Source organism: Crassostrea angulata, chromosome 9, assembly GCF_025612915.1.
Source record: "Crassostrea angulata isolate pt1a10 chromosome 9, ASM2561291v2, whole genome shotgun sequence".
NCBI classification, from domain to species: Eukaryota; Metazoa; Mollusca; class Bivalvia; order Ostreida; family Ostreidae; genus Magallana; species Magallana angulata.
The window spans coordinates 35,850,048-35,871,259 of NC_069119.1; the positions used below are offsets into that span (position 1 = coordinate 35,850,048).

Here is a 21,212-nt window from a genome sequence, read left to right on the forward strand (position 1 = left end):
AGTCCTTAGCAAAACAAATTTATTTTATCTAGCTACTGAATACATCAAATGTATCATTGTATGCCATATAAAGATAATTAGTGACTATGCGTGCCGGAACTCCTATATACAATTTTGATTTCTACATAGAATTGATCTTTAAAACTAAAATTAGGATCATTGAGCAAATTGAAAAAAAAATAAAGATTTAATTCCATTCATTTTTACAATTTTGTATCATTAACCGTTGCGACTGCAACGCTTAATGATATAAAGTTTGTATCATTAGCGGTTGAGGGTGTCGATATTTGCTTGTTTCATTAAGCGTTAAGGCTGCTGTGCATTTGTGCCGCTTAATGATACAATTCTATCATTAAGCGGCGATTTATCATTAACAGTTGAACATGTCAACTTTTAATGCAAGAATTTATTGCATTAAGCGTTGCAATTGCAACGCTTAATGCTATTTATATCATTAAGCGGCGTTGTATCATTAACGGTTGTTACACAGACCCAATGACTATAATAAAAGTTTCAATGATTACATGTCAAAAACATTGAGAGACAAATCTAAAATACAAAAAATAAATAATCTAAGCAAAAATACTAGCATAAATCACAAGTTCTCATGTGTTTTCTGTTATACTCCTTAAAATGGCCTCCTCATCATCAAGGAAGAAATAGAAATACGGCAAGTCGTGAAAATGGTGTTCATTTTTAACATGTGCTATCACTCGACCAATCAGAAGCGTTCTCCCATACTTGACCGCTTCACCGCGGTCGTGAACCAAACCCACTTCTATCAGCCAATCACACATCTCCAGTCCTGTGAACACATCCTTGTACTCCCGGAAATTGAATCTACCAAAATACATCTTCTGTTAGTTAAAAATAAGTGGCAAAACATTTTCAAATAATTATTAATGTCCAGTTAAACTCATTAAAAGTTTAAATTTTCAGTAAATAAATTCAAAAGTGAATTAAACTTTGTAGAACAGTTCTTTAATGCTATTATCAGTCAAAAAAATAAAATTTTAGTAAAAGTCTTAATGCATCACATATTTATGTTTAAAACCTCTCTAAAAACAATGCCATTTTTACTACAGTATCAATTTTTTGTTCATATATAACCATGACCTTTAGTTACAATGTACAGAACTGGTCATATACACTATGCCCTCTATTGGGAATAAATTACAATAACCTCTTTCATTTCATCATCATGACCTTACTTATTTGATCACATGACCTTGACCTTATTCATCTACCCGTAAACACAGTGACCTAGATTCCTGTGATGTAGACTTCATAATTATACTTGCCAATCTCTCTAACTTAAATACTTTTTTTATATTTAACAACTAGATTTTGACCCGTGCGTGCATGGGTTGACATAGCATATGGTATTGGACATTTACGAAATAGATACATCGCCACACCGTATATATTTGTTGACATTTGCATTACCAAGCTTTAAGCCTACAATAATGTTATTAATTTCAATACACTCTGCTGAGTTGGAATAATGTAATGTGTCTGGGGAAAGGCCTTCCCCACAGTTAAAATGCCTCCCATATATTCGTAATGTAGCAGAAATTTGCAGAATCGCTCCAAAATGATTTTGGAAAAAATTGATAAGTTGCATTGAAAATAACAGTCATATTGTTCATAACAAACCATTTTGAAGTTGTAAATACCCTTTCTTCGAAAAGTTTAAGTCTATATCATTGCAGAATTCAACATTTCTTTAACAACGTTTTTTACACACCATGTTGACATTCGAAACTCTCGGGATTTTTTATAGAAAATGCACTGTGTTAGAGTTATCTCCCGTATTTTCTTTGATGAACAGAAAAAAAAAAATTTCCAATGAAAATTTACACGCATTTGTTTTATTGTCTCTGAGTTTTATCCATGCAAAAGTGATATTGTGGAGACAAAATAAAGAGCCTCTCGTGATTTAGTGCGAATGTAATGCGCATGCAGAAGATTATAAAGGACTATATATGATAAGGGCCTAAAATGGCCCCCTAAAATGAACATCATCATTTTACTATCATTCTTTGTTTTCTTAGTACAGATATGTATGTGACGTGTTTACATAATATTCATTTTGGTTCAAGTGCCCACAATTTAGAAATATGACATTGTAAAGACAACCTTTTCCCGCCATTTTTGCATTTTTAGCGTAAAACAGCTTGTTTTCAAGCAGTTTTTCCTTCCGAAAACATAGAGCGCATTCTTAAACAAATAAAATATATTAATCAGAGATGTATATCGCCAAGACTAATAAGTGACAAAAAAATATTCCTTGTTCAAGCATGGGCTCAATATTTCCCATTCGTAAATAGATAAGAAAAATGTCAATTTTTGGCTGATTTTGATTGAATTATAGAAATGGCGTCACTTCTGACGTCATATACTGCCAGTGAGTGCAAATAAATCAATTACATAGATGATAAATTTATTTTATATCAATTCTTCTAAAAAATTAGTTACCATTTTATTGTACCCGAAACACTTAAAAAATGGCGAATTATGGGGGCCAAATTTAAATCTTATCATATATAGTTCTTTAAAAAATTCAGATGATTTCCGGAATTTTTGGAGGAATTTTCGTTGATTATTAATAAGCGAAGCTTGATTGAGAAAAAATAAAAACATATTGGTAATCTTCAAGTACCAATGATGTTTACATGTAGAATATATAAAACAAAAGACAGTACTCTTCCGATTAATCGGTATTAAAGCCAAAAAATTTGAGTCCATCATTTTAATATAGTAGTACAGAAGTGTTGACACAGACTGTCTTTAACTTCTTACTTTTGGTCTCTGACAATCTTTCCAGCACAGCTCTCTTTATGGTACTTTACGAACTGTTCACACAAATGAACTGTCTCTTCGTCTAGGTCCCCTCTCTCTGGAATTTGCACGACTTCCACCCCATACAGGAAACGGCGCCACCTGTCGCAAATCAAAACAAAAAATAAATACAGAGACAAGGACAATGTGGATTAGAAGAATATCTAAACCGAGTCTGAGAGTGTAAATCCTTTCAAAACATGTTTTTTAACAGTGTACAAGTTCTAATGAAAATTCATCTCTTTAAGTTACAGACAATTACAGCCCTAAATTTAGTGAACACATTTAATATTTACATGAATTTAATTTAATAAAATTCACATTTCTTTGAACCATATAAGATATTGATCAACATTTAAAACTTTTTTTTTTTTTTGGTTTTTAAATTTTTTGCTAAAATTCCACAACCAATATCTCTTTCCAGTGAAGCTTGCGACAGCTTAACTCACTGACAACCTAGCACCATACCCTGTATGTACAGTAATTGCATTAAGGTGCAGTAGACCAAAAATGTCAATACGAGAGACATTGGTACACCGTAGATTTTATGGTATACAGTTAGATATAACTACGGTACCGTAGTTAAATCTCTAAGGAAACCGCTGTCTGTTTTGTTGGAAGAAATACGATGGTTTTCATGACAGCTGAACGAGATTATTTGCACGACAGCAAAGCCATTGCTGATACAATACAATACAAGAGAATACAGTCATTTTACAACGAAACAACATACATAGCATATAACATATACATTAAATCACATGGGTGTATATACAGCAGGATAATGCGTTTGCTTGGCTAAAATTCATCTCTGACGAACGAATTTACAAGGGCAGACAGTCATACGTATGTAAATGGGCCATTCAAATTTTTTTTGGAATACTATGGACGCTTTGTGAATGATTGAATAGTTGATATATATACTATGTTTAAGGAAGTGCTAGAACCATTTTAACAAGACCATGGACTTTCAGTAAGATGAACTATCTATTTTTAGCATTAAAACAAGTTAAAAGTGATGCTGGTTTCAATCTCAAGTTAAATATGCATAGATTGCGTAGTCTATGCTTAAAAGCCGGACAAATCTCGCTGAAATCAAAGAACCAAACTGAGTGGCCAACAATGAAATAGACACCCACCTATGTCACATTGCTGTTTGACACAACTACCCAAAGTCCATGCTCTCGTTAAAATGGTTCTAAATATCAGCTGCATTGCTTCTAGGTAAACTGGGATGATTTATTTACCCACTACTTTCAGTTTTTATTACTGGTTAAAAAAAGAAAGCGCAAACATTATATATCTGATTCATTTCAAAATTACTTCAAAATAGAAACATTGTTTCTAGTATTATTATTTCAAGTATTATTATTCTAGTATTATTATTTCAAAATAGAGACATTGTTTCTATGTAAATTGCGATGTTTTATTCACTCACCACCTAAGTGTTTTTTACTGGTTTGAAAAAAGAGAGTGTAAACATTAAATATCATAAAGTTATAAATATTTCCAAAGAAAAAGCTTCATTCTCAAAGTACTGAGAAGTCAGACGGACCCTTTCCTTCATGCAAGCCACACCAGCAAACCAGACCATTAAAACAAAATCGTACTCTGTCCAAAGATGTTTTCTTCCCAGTTTGCTTTCGGCACCTGATAAAATTTATCAACACCTTCAGTTCTATCAACACTTGGTTGAAAATAATATCTTTATCAGAATCTGAGTCCTCCAGATGGTGAACATGTGAGCTATGTGACATTTACTGTTTAGTGGGTTTCTATGATAAATGGGAAACAAAATTCTGTGTGATCATCGATTATTTTAAAGAATGAGTAAAAGAGCTGATAAAAGAGAGAAACAATCAAGCCTCTAATACATATGTATACATGTATCAAATAAATCATTTCATTCTAACGAATCCTAAAAAAAAAGGATAAATGAAACATTGAAATTCACAATTTTTAATACAGACAACAGACAATATAAAACATTTATGGTGCTATTGAGGTCAATATGATGATTTAGATACCCGAGAAGTACAATATTCACAGTGGCCAAGGCACGGTGGATATTGTACATGGTTACTTTTGCCTTATTTTTTTCTCAATCAAAGTCACAGTATTATCTCTCATTTTAACATATAATATAATAAGTACAACAACTTGATTCAAAGTTAGTGCACCTCAAGATGAGATAGAATTTCTAAGCAAAATTGAGATTGGAAAAAAAAAATCACTTTAAACATTGAAATTCTGAGCAGAAACAGCAGCATTAGAGAAAGAGAAGAAATTCTTAATCTAAAAATTACCAGCATTAATTATATTGCTAATTAAATTAAAAAGAGAAAAGCACCTTCCTTAGAAAAGAAGTTCCAGCTTATTAGTGCAAAACAAACTTAATTTTTCATGATATGGCAATCAAAATGAATTAAGAATTCAAAATCACCTTTAGTTTTAATTAAATTCAGAGGAATATCAAATGAGTGGGCTGTTCATGCATTCCCAACAGAAATTGCGATGAAAAATAATCAAATGTTTTTTGTTTTTTTTTCTCACAACGACATCGACAACATAACATAATAAGAATCGAAGATAATGTACAACATGTAACCATGGTTACCTCAGACAAAGCAGGTTCAGCCATTTGATTCGGACGTTTGTTGTCAGACTTGAGAGTGAAAATGTTATTAAATTTAATTGATTAGATGTTAAAAGGCCAAACACAAAAGTATGAATTCAAATACATTCTGATGATTTATGCATGTTATATGAATGGTTAAAACATGTTACTCTGCCCAAAGTTAATTCTTCGTTTAACAAATCCTTCAAAATAACAATCTACGATGGAGTGTGATAACAAAAACAAATTTTTAAACAAGTGTTTCTTCTTCTTTTATATAATGCAAATAATTATAAACTAAGCATTCAACATACATGTAAAATAATATGAGATAGGGATTTTTTGTTTTTTAAATTGTGTCGTTTAACAAAAAAATCAGTTTGGGCAGCCTTACATGTTATATATGTGTACAGCGGTCATTTTCCTTCAATTCAGAAAAATGTATTAATGGTTTCATCAATATTCATTAACTACCAATTTTTTTTTTACAATTTTATTGTTTAATTGATCCTGACCACTATTAAGTCAGATCAAATAACTAAATGTTCGTTGAAGTACAAATCCTAATAACATATTGCATTGATAGGATTCTTGGACAAAAATCTAAGTATCCCTGAAGCTGTGATTTTCACTAAATCTACAAAAACTGATAACTCTGTTAGTGAAAGCCCAGTATTATAAAATGCAAACTCAAAAAATATGCAAATCTGGCTACTAAAATTTTTTTGGCACGCTACCAAACTAACAAACTGGCCCACATATACTGCAGAAGCAGAAATATTCGTTGAAGATTTGATTTCGTTGGCAGTGTAAATCAATGAAATTATATCCACGACGAATTTTTCACCCAAGTATTCATAAATAAAGAGTTGAACATGATGCATTTTAAGGATTAAGATAGGACAAAATTAAATCCCAACAAATTCTTTTTTGGTTTGAAAACAACAAAATTTTAACCCAATGAATATATTTGCTTCCACAGTATCCCCCCCAAATTCCAGTAACTGTAGCTTCCTAATTTTACGCGAGAACTTAATTTTGCAATTCAACAGGTTTGCATCAAATCATGAGAATTTAAAATTGCAAATGCCAAATTTTATCATTTTTTCATTCAGTTAACATTTGTCTGAAAAATAAAAAAAATATTTTAAAATCTTGTAGATTTTACATGTATATTAATTCCTTGCGTTTAATTAATTAGGAACCCACAGTACATTCTATTTCACAAAATATCTATGTACTAAATTACCAGATCCCTTTAAACTATAGGATATGTCAAGACACTCTCTCTATGAGACTTAATGAGACCATCCTCTAAAAAAAAATTTTGTTCGGAATTGCTTCTTGAAGGTTTCTAGACCCAAGAAGGAGGAAAGGGATTTTGTTTTAATTTTTCAAACTTGAAGTTTAACTAAAAAACAGGTGAAAATGAAAATTTCCATATGAAAATTTGTATCTTTATTTTTTGCTAATAAAATTTTAGGGGTATTTCAATGAGGCGGGAGGCAATTCCAAACAATTCATATTTTATTTTGACCTGATTTTAAGCCATAAATCAGCTAGCATGTACATTTACTTGGTTATAAAACCAGCAAAAACTCTCCTACCTTCTTATGAATGGAAGAAAGATGTATTTGGTGTCAAAACCAAATATGGCCAATATAATGAAACCCTGAAACCAAGAAAAGAAACATTAGGACATCATGAACAGTTTCGCTAAAAAATAATAAAAACAGGAAAAAAAACCCAACAATGACGACCTCATTTTACTGTACAGTAATGTATTATATTTGGCATTTCGCAAAAAAATTAATTTGAACAGGTTTGCCAAGTTTTGATTTAATGCATTTATGAATGTACCAAACTACCAATTAAGTAAACAGATATAAATGCACAATTTGAGTTAACAAAAGCTGCTCTCTACCAAAAACGCTTATAATAGATTCACAGCCAGAAGTAATAAGTTGACAATGATTTCATTGAAATGTTTCCTGTCCATAATTAAATATCGTTTCACAGAAAGAAAATAATTGAGCAGTGACTTTCAAATTAAAATTTGATAAGTTACCCGTCTGTTATTAAACGTTTCCCAGAAAGAAACTAATTAAGCAGCAACTTCTAGATAAAAATTTAATAAATTATCAGTCCATGATTAAATACTGTTTTACAGAAATAAATAAATTGTGCGGTGACTTTATCATATACACCAATTTGATAGATTACCTGTCTGTAATTAAATACTTTTTCTAGGAAAGAAAACAATTGAGCAGCAACTTTTAGATAAAAATTTGATAATATAACCTGTCCATAATTAAATACTGTTTCCCAGAAATTAAAGAAATATAATAGAAAGAAATTAAATGAGCAGTGACTTTAATGTAACATTAATATCTTGATAAATTACCTGTCCGTAATTAAAGACTGCGTCCAGGAACTCCATTTCCACGTATATCCCTGAGATCTGGTTGTTAAACAGTCTCCATGTACACAGGAACAGACCCTGGAAATTATAATAAAAAGTTATTCAGTGAACAGACAATCACACTTTCTTGTACATATTAATACAGTGGCTAAGGGCTGGAATTCATATTCTGGACAACAATAGTCTGTTTTTGATAACAACTTGGTAGAACTTTAGGGACAAAGTTAATCAGTTAAGACCAAAACTTCTTGTACAAATTAACATAAAGGTCAGCAGTTTTAATTTTCCAGACATTTGATATTTTTTCTGTAGTATTTTTAATGGGAGCCAATCTTGATGTAAATAACCCATATCCTTCATACACATTAATGGCAAATTTTTACAGATAAAAGCAAAATTTTGTATGACCTAAGAGATCCACCATAAAAAAAACTCACAATGAACATGGACAGCAGTAGCAGCACCAGGAGAACCAGAAAACGGTTTGTCTGGTACTCGTCCTTGGGACAACGCCGTGGCTGATTGACACGGACTCCGTCATCACCGATGGCGACGTTTGCCACGGACGACTGGTATGCTCTCAGTCGCCCCATACACTGCCGCCTCTGTTCGCGTGAACACGATCCGTATTTACAGGTCTGGTCCTCGGTGGAGCGCGTCAGGGTGAGATGAGTCTCGGAACTACTCTCAGAACTGTCCGATAAAAGGTTACTGCTCTCCGACGGGAAGGGAACTATGTCCTCAATGCTTTCCTCCACTGTAAGAGCAGAAAACAATGGTTAATGATGATGACTGTTATAGTACTTAATTTTACATAATTTCTTAGCTGACTTTGTAAATTTAACCTCCTTGTCTCTTAATTTTTAGTCTTTTAAAAAAAAGTAAAACCTTTAAAAGATACATAATATACAATAAATATTCTTTATTTGAAAATGTCAAATACACAATATAAGTATAAAATTTCTCTTTCTTGAGTTTGTACTTGAAAACTGATTTTGAATTATGATGTTACATCTTAAGGCTTTGTACACTGTAATAACCATTATAGCATAAAAAAATACATAAAACCTTCAGTAAACACCAAACAATGACTTGCTTATTTAACATGTTGATATATAAAATTTTGTAATATTAACGTATTAGTGATTCAATACATGTGTCTGATATGCAAAATGTCCTTGGAATCTGTGGCATTCTGTGCAAGACTTAGTGGGATTTCTTTATAAGCTGTGCAAGTGTGATTACAAGATGCTGTTATTCAATACATGAGTGGATCTTTACGAGTGTATTTTGTTGATGACGCTGATCTAGCTGTCTATGATAAGCTTTTCTTACCCCGTCCCGAAATTGAAAACACATGAGCTAAAACAGCATGAAAACATTCTCCAACAAATGACAAGGCCGTTAATCTAGTAAACAATAAAATATGTAATATCTCTACAACTAACACTAAATAGTCTAATAATAGCTAGAGTCACTGATCCAGAAAATAGATAACCTGCTACCACTAGAAGGGTTCAAAGTTCACATATTTTACCTTAGGGTCAACTCCAAGCAGGTTATGCTTAGCAACCAAGCAGAGTCTAATTAGCAAACAATTATTAGTAGACTAAGCATAATTAGCAGGTTTTTATCATTTATTTTAGGTAAGCTGTGTGTTGCCGTAGTCTATTAGATAATGTGTACATACTCATAATATGGGATTAAACTAAGCTGATTAAAAAGGCAAATAATTTACAAATATGATTTAGTATGACCTGTACATTTTCTTCTGAATCAATAGATAAGTTATAAATCTATGCGTATTATGAATTTTTAGTTAATATAATGAAAGCAAAATTTTCCTCTTTTAACAATATTTATGCGTCAATTGGAGTATTATTGGTGTATTATATGTATATAAATATAAAACCTACGTTGAGAACTGAAATCAGTTTATAAATTAACGCTAGTAGCATTGAAATAAAATTTAGTGAAAAATACAGTTACGGTAAATATAACCACTGGTGATCCAAAACTATATTAAGATTAATTTATTTAGTTAATTTCATGATAGTTTTTGTATCTATGGAACTCAAAATCAATTGACTATATCCCTTAATTCATTAGAATCATAATTCATTGTAATAATCATAACACTTTACAAAAACTTCATGAATTTTTTTTTGAAAATTTTCTTATGGATTCCTCAAAACTTATATTTTATTGTAACTTTTGTTAAATCTGTGTTAGTATTAAGCAGGCACTGTAATGTGTCTTAAATCTTAATTAGTAACTTGTTTTAATCTGTGTTAGTCCTAAGCAAGTGTTACTGTGATGTGTCTTGAGATTCTATTAGTACACTCCCAGGCTATAGCTACTCTCTATCTAACTCCGGTTCTACTGTTCCTTTACCTTGTATGTGCTGAGGGTTTCTGGTTCGGACTTCGGGGTGAGACCCTCCTATACCTTACATTGTAAAAATACCAAACGATGACATATTGTCATATACAGCACTATATACATGTAACTATACCTTACATCGTAAAAATACCAAACAATAACATATTGTCATACTCAACACTATATATATGTAACTGTAATTGTCAACATTTCTAGGTGCCTATTTAAAAATGAATACCGGTACTCAAGACTCAATACTCATGAAGTAATTCAATTTACATGAATATTCACCTGCAAACTGATCAACTCAAAATTTTGTACATACGAGGGTTGTTCGGAAATTATTGAGACAACTCGAATATTTTCTTTTCTAATAGACAAAATTTGGTGAAAATTGGCATAGACACTGAAGAAACGCCAACAAATAATAAAACAAAGTAATATTAAAAGAATATTTAACATTTTGTTTACGACGGTAGATAAACAAGTCGATGGTCGGGGTACCCGGCGCAGCCATGAACTCGGAGATTTGACAACTTAAACATCTACTTTATAAGTGTCCGTAGAATTACAGTTAATGATAAAAGAAATCAAATTAAATATGTTCATTTTTCTATTCTTTGCGACAAACTTTTGATTAAGTTTCACTGATGTTCGAGTTGAAATACGGATATGGTACACATATATTTACCAAACAATAGAAATCTGACAACGACTTTACAATGAATTTTGACGTCAAGGCGGCGCACTGAAAACCATCAATCTGGTGGAGATCTCAGAAGAAGACCTTTTAAGGCCACGCAATTGCTTAAAAAACTATACGTTGACAAGACAAGGTATAGAACTTCAGTTCATCATATTTTTTTCACTGATTGTTTAACTAGAGTTAGGCCAAAGGGAATAATTATCAAGTACTGTTGACACACTAACTGTTGTCAACAGTTCTAAAATATATAAAAAATGACCACAGGAGACATTCACAGTAATTAGACTTTCGGGTAAAAATAACTCGATTTTTCCGCTAAAAAAAACAAGAATGAGAGATAATGTAAATGATGACATCATGAAATGAAAACAAAAAATTAGAAATAAAGAATAATTTTTATTTACGTTCGTTTGTAAGGTGTTTAAAACACAGGAGCAATAAGAAGCGTTAAAATGACGTTGCGAAAAGTTTGTGCGCCGGGTCACCGGACGAAGGCACGTTGGTCAGCTTACCAGGAATGATCTATTCATGCCATGGACCAGAAACTTTTCACATTGAAAATCTCTATCCTGATTTACGTTTTGGTGAAATTACAAAAGTTTATCCTTTTTACTAAAAGAATACGAGAAAATGTCTCAATAATTTCCGAACAACCCTCGTATATCACAAAATAAATGGGGCATGTCCAAAAATTGAGCTGAAATTTTAGAATGATATTTTATTCTCAATATTTATGCTGTTTACATTGGTTAACAATGATAATTGTTTTGGTATGAACATAGTAACCAGTTTCAAGTGTTTTCCCCATGACATTTTGTTTTAAACAACTTGAAGGTACTTTTTTATTCAGCAAACTAACATAAAATTATGTTAAGTGGGTTTTTTTTGGTCAAAAAGAGAATTCAATTCTAAAAATCTTTGAAATGAAAAAAAAATCTTAGATTCAAAATTCCAGTACATCCAGTTAAACTAAAAGTGTAGAGCAATGCTGAATACACTGCCTAACCCTCACCTCCAGTACATCCCTGGTCGCAGTCATTACAAGCGTTTTTGTAAGAAGTGTTGTGATTGGTCGACTCAGAATTGATCTGGATCTGACAGGTTCTGTCGGCTCCCAGCTTGGTGACCCTGCCATTGATCTTTCTGACCTTGGATTTCATTTTACCGACCTTGATGGACTGCTCGACATCTGGGTCGTCTGTGGCGAGCGGTTTGTAATCACGGCCATTCCGCTGCTTCAGAACGAGGCAGACAATGGTGACCACACAGCAAATTAAGATGAAGACGACAGAAAGGATGGACTAAAAAATAGAAAAACCTTGATATTAAAAATTACATAGTAAAAGCATAGGTTAAGAGATTCATTCACTTTCCTTCTCCGCTAAAATCAAGAGGAACTCAATCGTAGACAAAGGACTGGAATAAATAAATTATGATAGATCTAGAATGAATATGGTAAACGAAGAATACATTTAGTTACTAATCTTATAAGGGAAAACAGAAGGATGATGAATCTTTCGATGATTTTGAAATCAAAAGAATGTTTATCTAACAATTTTATCATAGATCTTGAAAAGTCAAGTCCAAAATATTTAATATGAACAGCATGAATTTTGACTTAAGCGAACTAACCTGGTCTGTTCCATAGTGGAAGGACGGATCAATCTCGTCGTGCATGTGGTGCTTGCCAAACAGGAACAAGATTCCGGTGAAGAACAATGGAGCACTGTTATATAGAAAAACTTAAATCATATATATAATTAAGTTATAATCTACACAAACTCCTGATACCTATCTTTGAAGAAAAGCGGAGCACTGTAAGAGAACAACTCAAGAGTTCCTACCTATTACACAAATTCTTGACTTCTCTAAAACCCTTATATTTTTATCTGGTATAACTTATTTCAATTTATCTGTAAAAAAAAGGTGTTGAGTCTTTCGACTGATACGTACCAAAACCTAAGAATCACCAAATGTATGAGATAGGCGTTAGTTAATTTTAAGAGTTTCCATACCACCTTAAACTAAATCATCTATTAAAAACGTACCCAAAACCCAGTAGGTAGAAGCATCCCCTGAACCTGAGGACGAAGCAGAGACTGCGGCAGTGGATGAGATACAGGGTCACCGCGATCACCATGGCCCAGCACCGCGTGGCGAGCGTGCCCGCAAGGATCATGGTGAACTCAATGTAGTGCTTCCATGTCGCCATATCCTCCTTACAGTCTTTGTAGCTGTAAATCACCATACCCAAGCACGAGATGAACTGTTAAACGATACAATAAACATTCATTATACATAAAATAATATTATACCATCTTTGTATAATGGTAAAACACAGTCATAGCAAACACATTTATAAGGAATTCATACTTAAAGTCAGTTTTATTCTCAGACCCATTAGTATAAGAACTTATCATAAATAGAACTTTCATTTTATAATGAATCTTTATAATGAATCATTAATTAGAACTGTTTACTTACATGAGACAGAATAAGACAGACTAGAAACTGGTGGGGTATCCTCTTGAACCGCTTGCTGGCGATCATTATGATCAGCACCCACACCTAAAATCATAACGTAGAACTTATCAATCCAAGCATAGTTATAAAACTCTCTCTCTCTCTCTCTCTCTCTCTCTCTCTCTCTCTCTCTCTCTCTCTCTCTCTCTCTTTTCTGCCATCATTATGATCCATAACATGGAACTTTATAATAATAACTTATCAATCCAAGTAAACAATTATAAAACTCTCTCTCTAACATCATGATGATAAATTGACAGTTGGTATTGAATTATAATTTCATTTTTTATTTTGTACAGTAGCAATACATGTACTATCTAATAAGTAAAATACATTTATCTACGGAATTAAAAATTTCACTCTGTTCAAAACTGGACAACTTTAAGTCATCTTGAAAATTGTATCAAATAAACTTTACAAAATTAATCAAAAAAAGCAAAATGTGGATATTCTTATAAATTTAAAGCAATCTTGCTGATGATGCTGGCATTGAACGAGGTCTTGAGCAAAATCATCTAACTATCTTATAAATAATTATCAAATATTCATCTGCAAAAGCTTTAAAAAATATCTCAATCTAAGAATAGCACAATCATTTAATCAATTTAACTGAGAATGCCAGGTGCCATCACTTACACAAGCGACCATGCTGATGACGCTGGCGTCGAAGGATGTCTGGAGAAGGAGATCTTTGTAGTCCATTTCACTGACCACCACGACACTCAGCATCCGCGCGGACACGAACATCAGGGGGGCCGCCAGGAACGTCCCCGCCACCATACCGGTCGCCACCTGAAGAGGTCAATGTCCAAAAAGTATTAAACTAAACTCTGAATTATGCACCACAAAATTTATTTCAATACACTTTATACAACTTATTATATGATCTTTTGCAGCGATTTTTTTCTGAATTATAAAGCAGTCCACATTATACTTTGAATTCATTATTGTGTTTTAAATTCATCACATAACCACTAACAAAATGATGTGAAAATAAAGGGCATTTTGTTGTCTTTACCATGTTTACCCATAGGACTCTGTCATCGAGAAAAAAGAACCGAATATATGGACACTATAGATATACTGCACACGAGGTGACTCGTCTTAATTTTGCCTGGTCACACTAGTAGACGACTTCTTCTTGTTTATTATTAAAATTTGTCCCCACATATCGTGTTTACGGAGAAAGGACATATTACTTTATTTCTAAATCAAATCCGTTTCTAATTCCCTTCTGATAAAATCAGCATTTGGAGAGAAATTACACCAGGAATTCAGGAAACAAATAATGTAAACAACTTCTAATAAATGTTTGGATCACATAGATTTTTATTAAACAGTCTTGCAAAGTTTTTTTTGCATGTTAATAAAACTTAAACGTGGTTAACAGTAACCCTGTATAAACAAATATAGTGAGATCATATACTGACCAGATCCGTGGCTGTGGAGTAATGACTAGCATAAAGAAAGACAGAGGGCGCTGTGGGGAATGTTCCGTACAGGAAGCCAAACATGGCGTCCGACGTGGAGTTAGTGTTGTCACTGATCCGCTCGATTCCTCCCACGACCAGCCAGGTTACCAGGGGCAACAGGAGTCTGTGTGATGGAAGAATATTTACATTATACACAGTTTTGTTTGTGGAAAAATATTAAGGACGATATGTAGTTTGCACCTTCTGCTCATTTACATAAAATACCTACAAAATAATAATGGTATCACTTCAACCCAATAACTTTCAAATTGATTATTCCTAAACATAAACAACATGAAAAATTACTATTATGTATACATGTACAGAGTAATAATAGATCACATAGCTGTATTATTCTCGACTAGATTATGCTTTGCAAAAATATTAAAGATATCCTTAGTCCTAGTCGAGCCTAATCCTGCCACGTTTAACACAGCTGATAGTCCCATCACATCTGTCATGTTTATCTGCCTTCAGTGTTAGGATATATGTAGGGAAATTTGCATTAATAAGGCTATATATTTGTTTTTTAATGGTTAAGATTTGTCCCAGTGAACTCCTTTGACTTATTTGGAGATTTGCAAAATAATTCGTATTCCCTCGTATCATTTGGTTTAATTTTCCATGATACATTACAAACTTAAGTGCTGTAGACTGAGAGATTTCACTTTCATTTTGTAGTATGATTTTACTCTAGATTAAATTTAAATTTGTTTCTTTACCTCACGGACAAAAATTTGAGTTCAAACAGATTAAAACCAACTGAAGAACAAAAACATTCTACCAAGCTGTGCTATCTCCAATAATTAGATGTAAAATGTATCCTTGACAAGTTGTATTTCTATCAGTAGAATCAGAGCTTTCATAACAGATATTAATATCTTATCTAAATAATATCATACACGTATATACATTTTACACAAATCAAATATTCTAAGTCCTCTTTCAAATAAAATGATGAGTTAAAGTGATGAAAAGTATTCATGGTATTTGTCAATGATAATTTTTACCCCAAACCTATACAAACCTCCCTTCCATAGTTTTTACTATAGGATTAAATGAGTAAACCATAGCAAACAAACAGCTTTATATAAGACCTTACCCTTTGGCCCCTATCAGCAGCAATGGAACGACCATAGCCAAGCTGATCTGTCCTTTGACTTTTCCGACCATGCTCATTCCAAGGTAGAACAGGGCAGATGCAGCAAAAGCATCACCTGAATTCAATGGTGAAATCCTTCAACACCATGTGACAAGTGTTTTTTTTTACGATGGTAATTTTTTTGTTTTAGCAAATATTTCAATATAACAAAAATTGAATATCAAATTTAATTACCTTAAAAAAAAAAATATTATTAAATTCCAAAAAGTGACTTCGCAACTAAAATGAGGTTTACTGTATACATAGTTATTTTCACCCTGTGTAATTTTCGCCCATCTACACTTGCAAACAGTTTTGCACCGTCTTGAATTTGCCCATTCATAGTTGTGTTTAAAGAAAGATAATTGGAGACATTGGAATTCCCCCAGTCTTAAATTCGCCCACTGAGAACGAGGGTGAAATGGGCGAAAATAAGACAAGGGCCAATATTTCCCTGTATACAATATTACATCATAGGCATGTTCAGCAGAGAGAGCGCTCACGACGAGCGCTCCCCAAAATTTGTGTTGTGGGTATATGGAATTTTGGCGAGCGCTCACTCTGTTGAACACACCTCATGTTTAATGAACATGATATACTTACCAAACACATCCAATATGTCTGACAAAACATCTGGAATGTTCCTGTGAAACACAAAATTGCCGATGATTCCTATGACTGTCATGAACACGATGGGATTGGTGACGACCCCTTTGATGACGTGTAAACCAATGGACAGAGGCATACACGACCCTTCACCTTTGATCTCTACAGAAGAGTTCTCTGCTTCCCGCTCTCTGTGGTTCTGTATTTCCAGCAGGACAAACCCGATCGGATTAAGTACGATCACTGAGATTGGAGCTATCAGGTAAATATACTTCAGGTACTCAGGGTGTGTGTCTGCATACAGAGATTGTACTGCCAAAAAAAAAAATTGAATAATCAGAAATTATGCATGACTGAAGTTTTATACTTTTATTCTCTGTATCTTTCATCATTACACACTGGTAACTGCTCACATCCATGAACAGTTCAACACTGGAATAGGCTATTGGGGAACATGTTTATAATGAATTGGTGCTCACAGTAAAGTGATTTACATTCCCCACGACTTTAGTACATGTTATAAATTGGAGGCATATAATAGATAAAACAAATTATGCTTATAAGTTATAACAAAGCAAAATTGCCTATCCCTGGCACAGTTGAGTTCATTATATTAAGCATGTTTTGCTGTACATATGCAACAGCACAGCACTCCAAGTACATAGTTTCAAAACTCTAGACATGCTAGATCATGGTTTACATGGCCATATTTCATAGAGTTTTCATTTCTACTTCTAAACAAGAAATTAAAATTGATAATTAAAAAATTTGAAATTGAACAAATGTTTTAAAATTAACAAGTTTATCATGATAGAAGTGATTTTTGAAATGTGCCAAAATTAATATTTTCATGTAGATTAAGTAAGATAAATCAGGATGTTATTGCTCAATTGATTAACACCAATCAATACCAAACTGATCTCAATTTTGTTTTCATTGGTTTCCTATTCAACTTCATTTATCAAAAGGTTCATAATTACAGTGCATTAATGGAAAATGCATTTTTTGCAAAAAAGGGAAAACAAACATTTTTTTTTTAATTTAAAATTTTTCAAAACTTACATAATGGAAAACCAAGCGCAAAATCATTGCTCTGAGTGGCAAAGATGGCAAAAAGTCCTGCTATCCCATAATTGCGAGGTCGTTTGATCAACAAAGAGAGGGCCATCACAAGAAAGAAGACTACAGACTTGGCGATAAGAATACACAGCAAAAATATCCAGTTCACATCACCAAAGTTCAGAATACACATATTCTTGAACAATAGCGCCGGCAAGCAGAATTTGGATACAAATGTCCCGATTCCCTTTCCTTGAGCGGAAGTGATGACGTCCCATCTTCCTGCGATGTATCCAAACAAAATAATCACAAAGCACTGAACGATGGCAGGGTATAAGTTCTCTATGGACACAGTCGCTCCACCAGTAGAGGGCGCTGTCAAATTGGTCGAGTTAGCTTCCATTGATGGCAATTCTGTTGGTGTTTTTTTCCCCCTAATGATATTATTCAAATAGAGCGCAGGAAATTTTTTTCCCAATTATACTTTCGTTTTCTTTGCTTCACTTTTATTTATCCACTTAAATTATTAACAGCTATATTTCCTGTCTTCAAGCATGCACAGTGATCCTCTAGTCAAATTATAACAGACTGCAGTGTGAATGTCCGTTAATATATGAGCATGAACATCCTTGAGATAATGTTTCATCATTGGTTTTTTCTACACCTGTGGTTAACAGTCGATGTATATTAACGTTATTCATTGTTCGTGGGTTTTTTTTTTTTTAATTTTATTGGCTGTCAGACAGTTAAGGACAGATGGTACGGTAGATCCTCACAGCAGATGGGTGTACATCAAAGTACTTATATATTTTAGACTGATCTTCTGGATCCTTTAATCTTTATAGTTGATAGAAGATCTAATTATAAAACCAAAAATATAAAATTTTCACAAGAAGTCTAATTATAAAACCAAAAAAATAAAATTTTCACAAGAAGTCGAAAATTAAATTAGTATCAAAATCAATTAATCACTTAGTCTCTACTTTAAAGTACAATGTCTGTTCACATTGGAAATAATCTTTTGCTGAAGGGAGATAATCATGATAATCCTTGTAGGACTTTTCGATTCATATTTGACCATTATTGATTCACCATCTCCACTGGATCAAATAAGACCCCCACTGGATTTCCAGGCATCTTCTCGTCAGAATGATGTTAATCTGGCCTACAATGAACAAAAATAAATTCTATTACCAATAAATATATCTAAACCGGAATGTATTAATTATGGTAAATTAGATATTATTGTTCATTTAGACATTAATCCATCCCATTCTTCCATTTGTAGGGTATAAACTACCAGTAATTATTGTGCAGGCAGTACATGTATCTACATTTAACTAATGAACGTGTGTTATGATAATGTCAATAACAATTGGTAAAAGAAAGACATTTGAGGATAACCTACTTGCCAATATGTAACACTTTATATAATGTTTTTTAATACCTGTATTAATCATGATAATATATATGTATCACTTTTATATCCTTGGGGAGCATGAAATGTGACTCGTAAGAGATCGTGAAGATTCAGTTTGAATCAGCATATTTTTTTCATCTAAATGTACTGAAATTTTAAACTATGTATTAATCTGTTCAACATCTAAAAGTCAAGGTTTTTAAATTGTAACCTGTGAAGTTTTTTTTTTTTTTAACGAGCAACCTGTCAAGTTTTACTTAGTTATACTAGTAATGTCATTAGTCAAATGGATGAGGGATGTTTAGCCCTTAACATGCTATAATAATTATATCTACATGCCATCGTAAGTAATCTGTTATACCGGTATGTCCTCACGATCATCGAACCAGCTTAAAACAGGTGACATCAGTCTTTATCAGACAAATACCTACTTAACCGAAAATTAAGATATCATAGCTAAAACTTAAGAGGGCATTAACATATCCTAAGTTATCTTATAATCAAGAACAACTACCAAATAAATTTCAGGGATTCAGAATGCATATTATTTATATTCTGACAATATATACGTATTTATTTTTTTACTGAATGAAATTTAAAAGCAGGTTTGAAGATGATGACAGAATACTCAGTTATTAAGGTTCTCTGATTAGTCAGCCTCAAAGTATTTTTTTCATCATAAAAATGTTATTTATCCTTCAAACTTTATAAATGGAATAAATTAAAAATACATTTTTGGATAATATTTGTGCATATTACGAAGTTATTGCAATTTTGGCCATAATGAATATAATAATTATAGAATAAATATAATGTACAAGTTGAGATCAAATTAGAAAAAAAAGAAATGTACTGGTGCATCGTTGGCTCGAACCCCTTTACCTCCAAATAAGTAGGTCTCCGTAGAGCCACTAATTTAAGCCCAGCAGTTGAATGGCTTAGCATTTTATTATAACACTTTTAGACTAATTAAATTTGTCAATTGATATACATTGTAAAAAGCAGATTTATGGTATGAATAAAAAAATTCGGGAATTAAAATTTAGAGTCATCGAACATTGCTGAGGATCAGAGATCGTTAACATGGTTAATGGACCCCATTTGATCACTATGCCTCATTAATCAAGTTGAATTCACAGTGAACAGAAATTTAAACTTTAACAATTCACAATATTTAAAAGATACATATATGTAAAAGATTGCAATATCTTGAAAATTTTCTCACCTGCAATTTAGTATAAATGACAATTTAATATTGAACCTCACAAAGTTATGTTAATGTACACAAAATAGTCCATATAATATTTACGCTTTGGTCCTGCACATGAACAATAATTGATTAAACTCCAAACATATTTTCATAACTGTGAGGCACGTACTATTGTACACTCTGCTTATGGTCAACGAAGCACATGTGTAAACATGTGGTCATTATGTGTTCATCTCCATGCAATGATAACAGAAGCACATGTATCTACCTTATATATACTGCAGGCTGACCATTTGATAACAGGGTTTATGACATGTGGAGAGGGTTATCGTTTAATTCCACTCGACTTCAGTTTGGGTCACTGACCATTAACATGTCTGGCCTTCTTCTACATGTTCCATTGTCCCAACAATTCCAATTATTTATTTTCAAAAATAATCAATACTAATTTAAACTCAATAGCAATGTGTAATTGATTTTTCATACATTGCCAATTTCCCTATCACATGAATCATTAACCAAATTCTTCTTGGGGCATTTTTTGCAAAATTGGCAGATAACTAGTTTCTATTTTTACACTGTACATGTTGTATCTGAACTTTTAATATCCACCTGCCCAAAATCTTGACAGATATTAATCACCTATTCCATCTATTAAATAAATATAAAATATCTAGCAGAAGAATCCAAAAATGTGTTTGAGGTGCCAAGTACTGTACATGCAGTGTAGATAAATTCCAGCTCAACTGGTTGAAGTGTACTGATAGTTGTAGATTCTAACCCCAGTGTTACGTACCCCACATTTCTACATTG

At 32.7% G+C, this 21,212-nt stretch overlaps 1 protein-coding gene across 8 annotated transcripts in view; it reads right to left on the minus strand.

The window, feature by feature from the left end:
- Window positions 1-510: 510 nt before the first annotated feature.
- LOC128164102 (integral membrane protein GPR155-like) overlaps window positions 511-21,212 on the minus strand; it is a 25,287-nt gene continuing 4,585 nt past the window's right edge. Inside the window, exons 1-18 of one of the 8 annotated variants that reach the window (XM_052827843.1) lie at window positions 20,415-21,212; window positions 18,862-18,934; window positions 17,773-18,626; window positions 16,708-17,022; window positions 16,066-16,180; window positions 14,922-15,087; window positions 14,128-14,283; window positions 13,453-13,536; window positions 13,017-13,234; window positions 12,601-12,694; window positions 11,981-12,269; window positions 10,275-10,328; window positions 8,318-8,637; window positions 7,863-7,958; window positions 7,066-7,130; window positions 5,459-5,506; window positions 2,803-2,943; window positions 511-840 (exon numbers count right to left, since the gene is read on the minus strand). The exon at window positions 20,415-21,212 is cut by the window's right edge and continues 324 nt beyond it. In XM_052827843.1, the coding sequence (XP_052683803.1) occupies window positions 606-840; window positions 2,803-2,943; window positions 5,459-5,506; window positions 7,066-7,130; window positions 7,863-7,958; window positions 8,318-8,637; window positions 10,275-10,328; window positions 11,981-12,269; window positions 12,601-12,694; window positions 13,017-13,234; window positions 13,453-13,536; window positions 14,128-14,283; window positions 14,922-15,087; window positions 16,066-16,180; window positions 16,708-17,022; window positions 17,773-18,172 (2,796 nt within the window). In that variant the 5' untranslated portion in view covers window positions 18,173-18,626; window positions 18,862-18,934; window positions 20,415-21,212 and the 3' untranslated portion in view covers window positions 511-605. Of the gene's footprint in view, window positions 841-2,802; window positions 2,944-4,273; window positions 4,492-5,458; window positions 5,507-7,065; window positions 7,131-7,862; window positions 7,959-8,317; window positions 8,638-10,274; window positions 10,329-11,980; window positions 12,270-12,600; window positions 12,695-13,016; window positions 13,235-13,452; window positions 13,537-14,127; window positions 14,284-14,921; window positions 15,088-16,065; window positions 16,181-16,707; window positions 17,023-17,772; window positions 18,627-18,741; window positions 18,935-20,414 lie in introns of those variants that run through there. The other 7 variants (XM_052827842.1, XM_052827841.1, XM_052827840.1 and 4 more) reach the window with 7 other exon arrangements.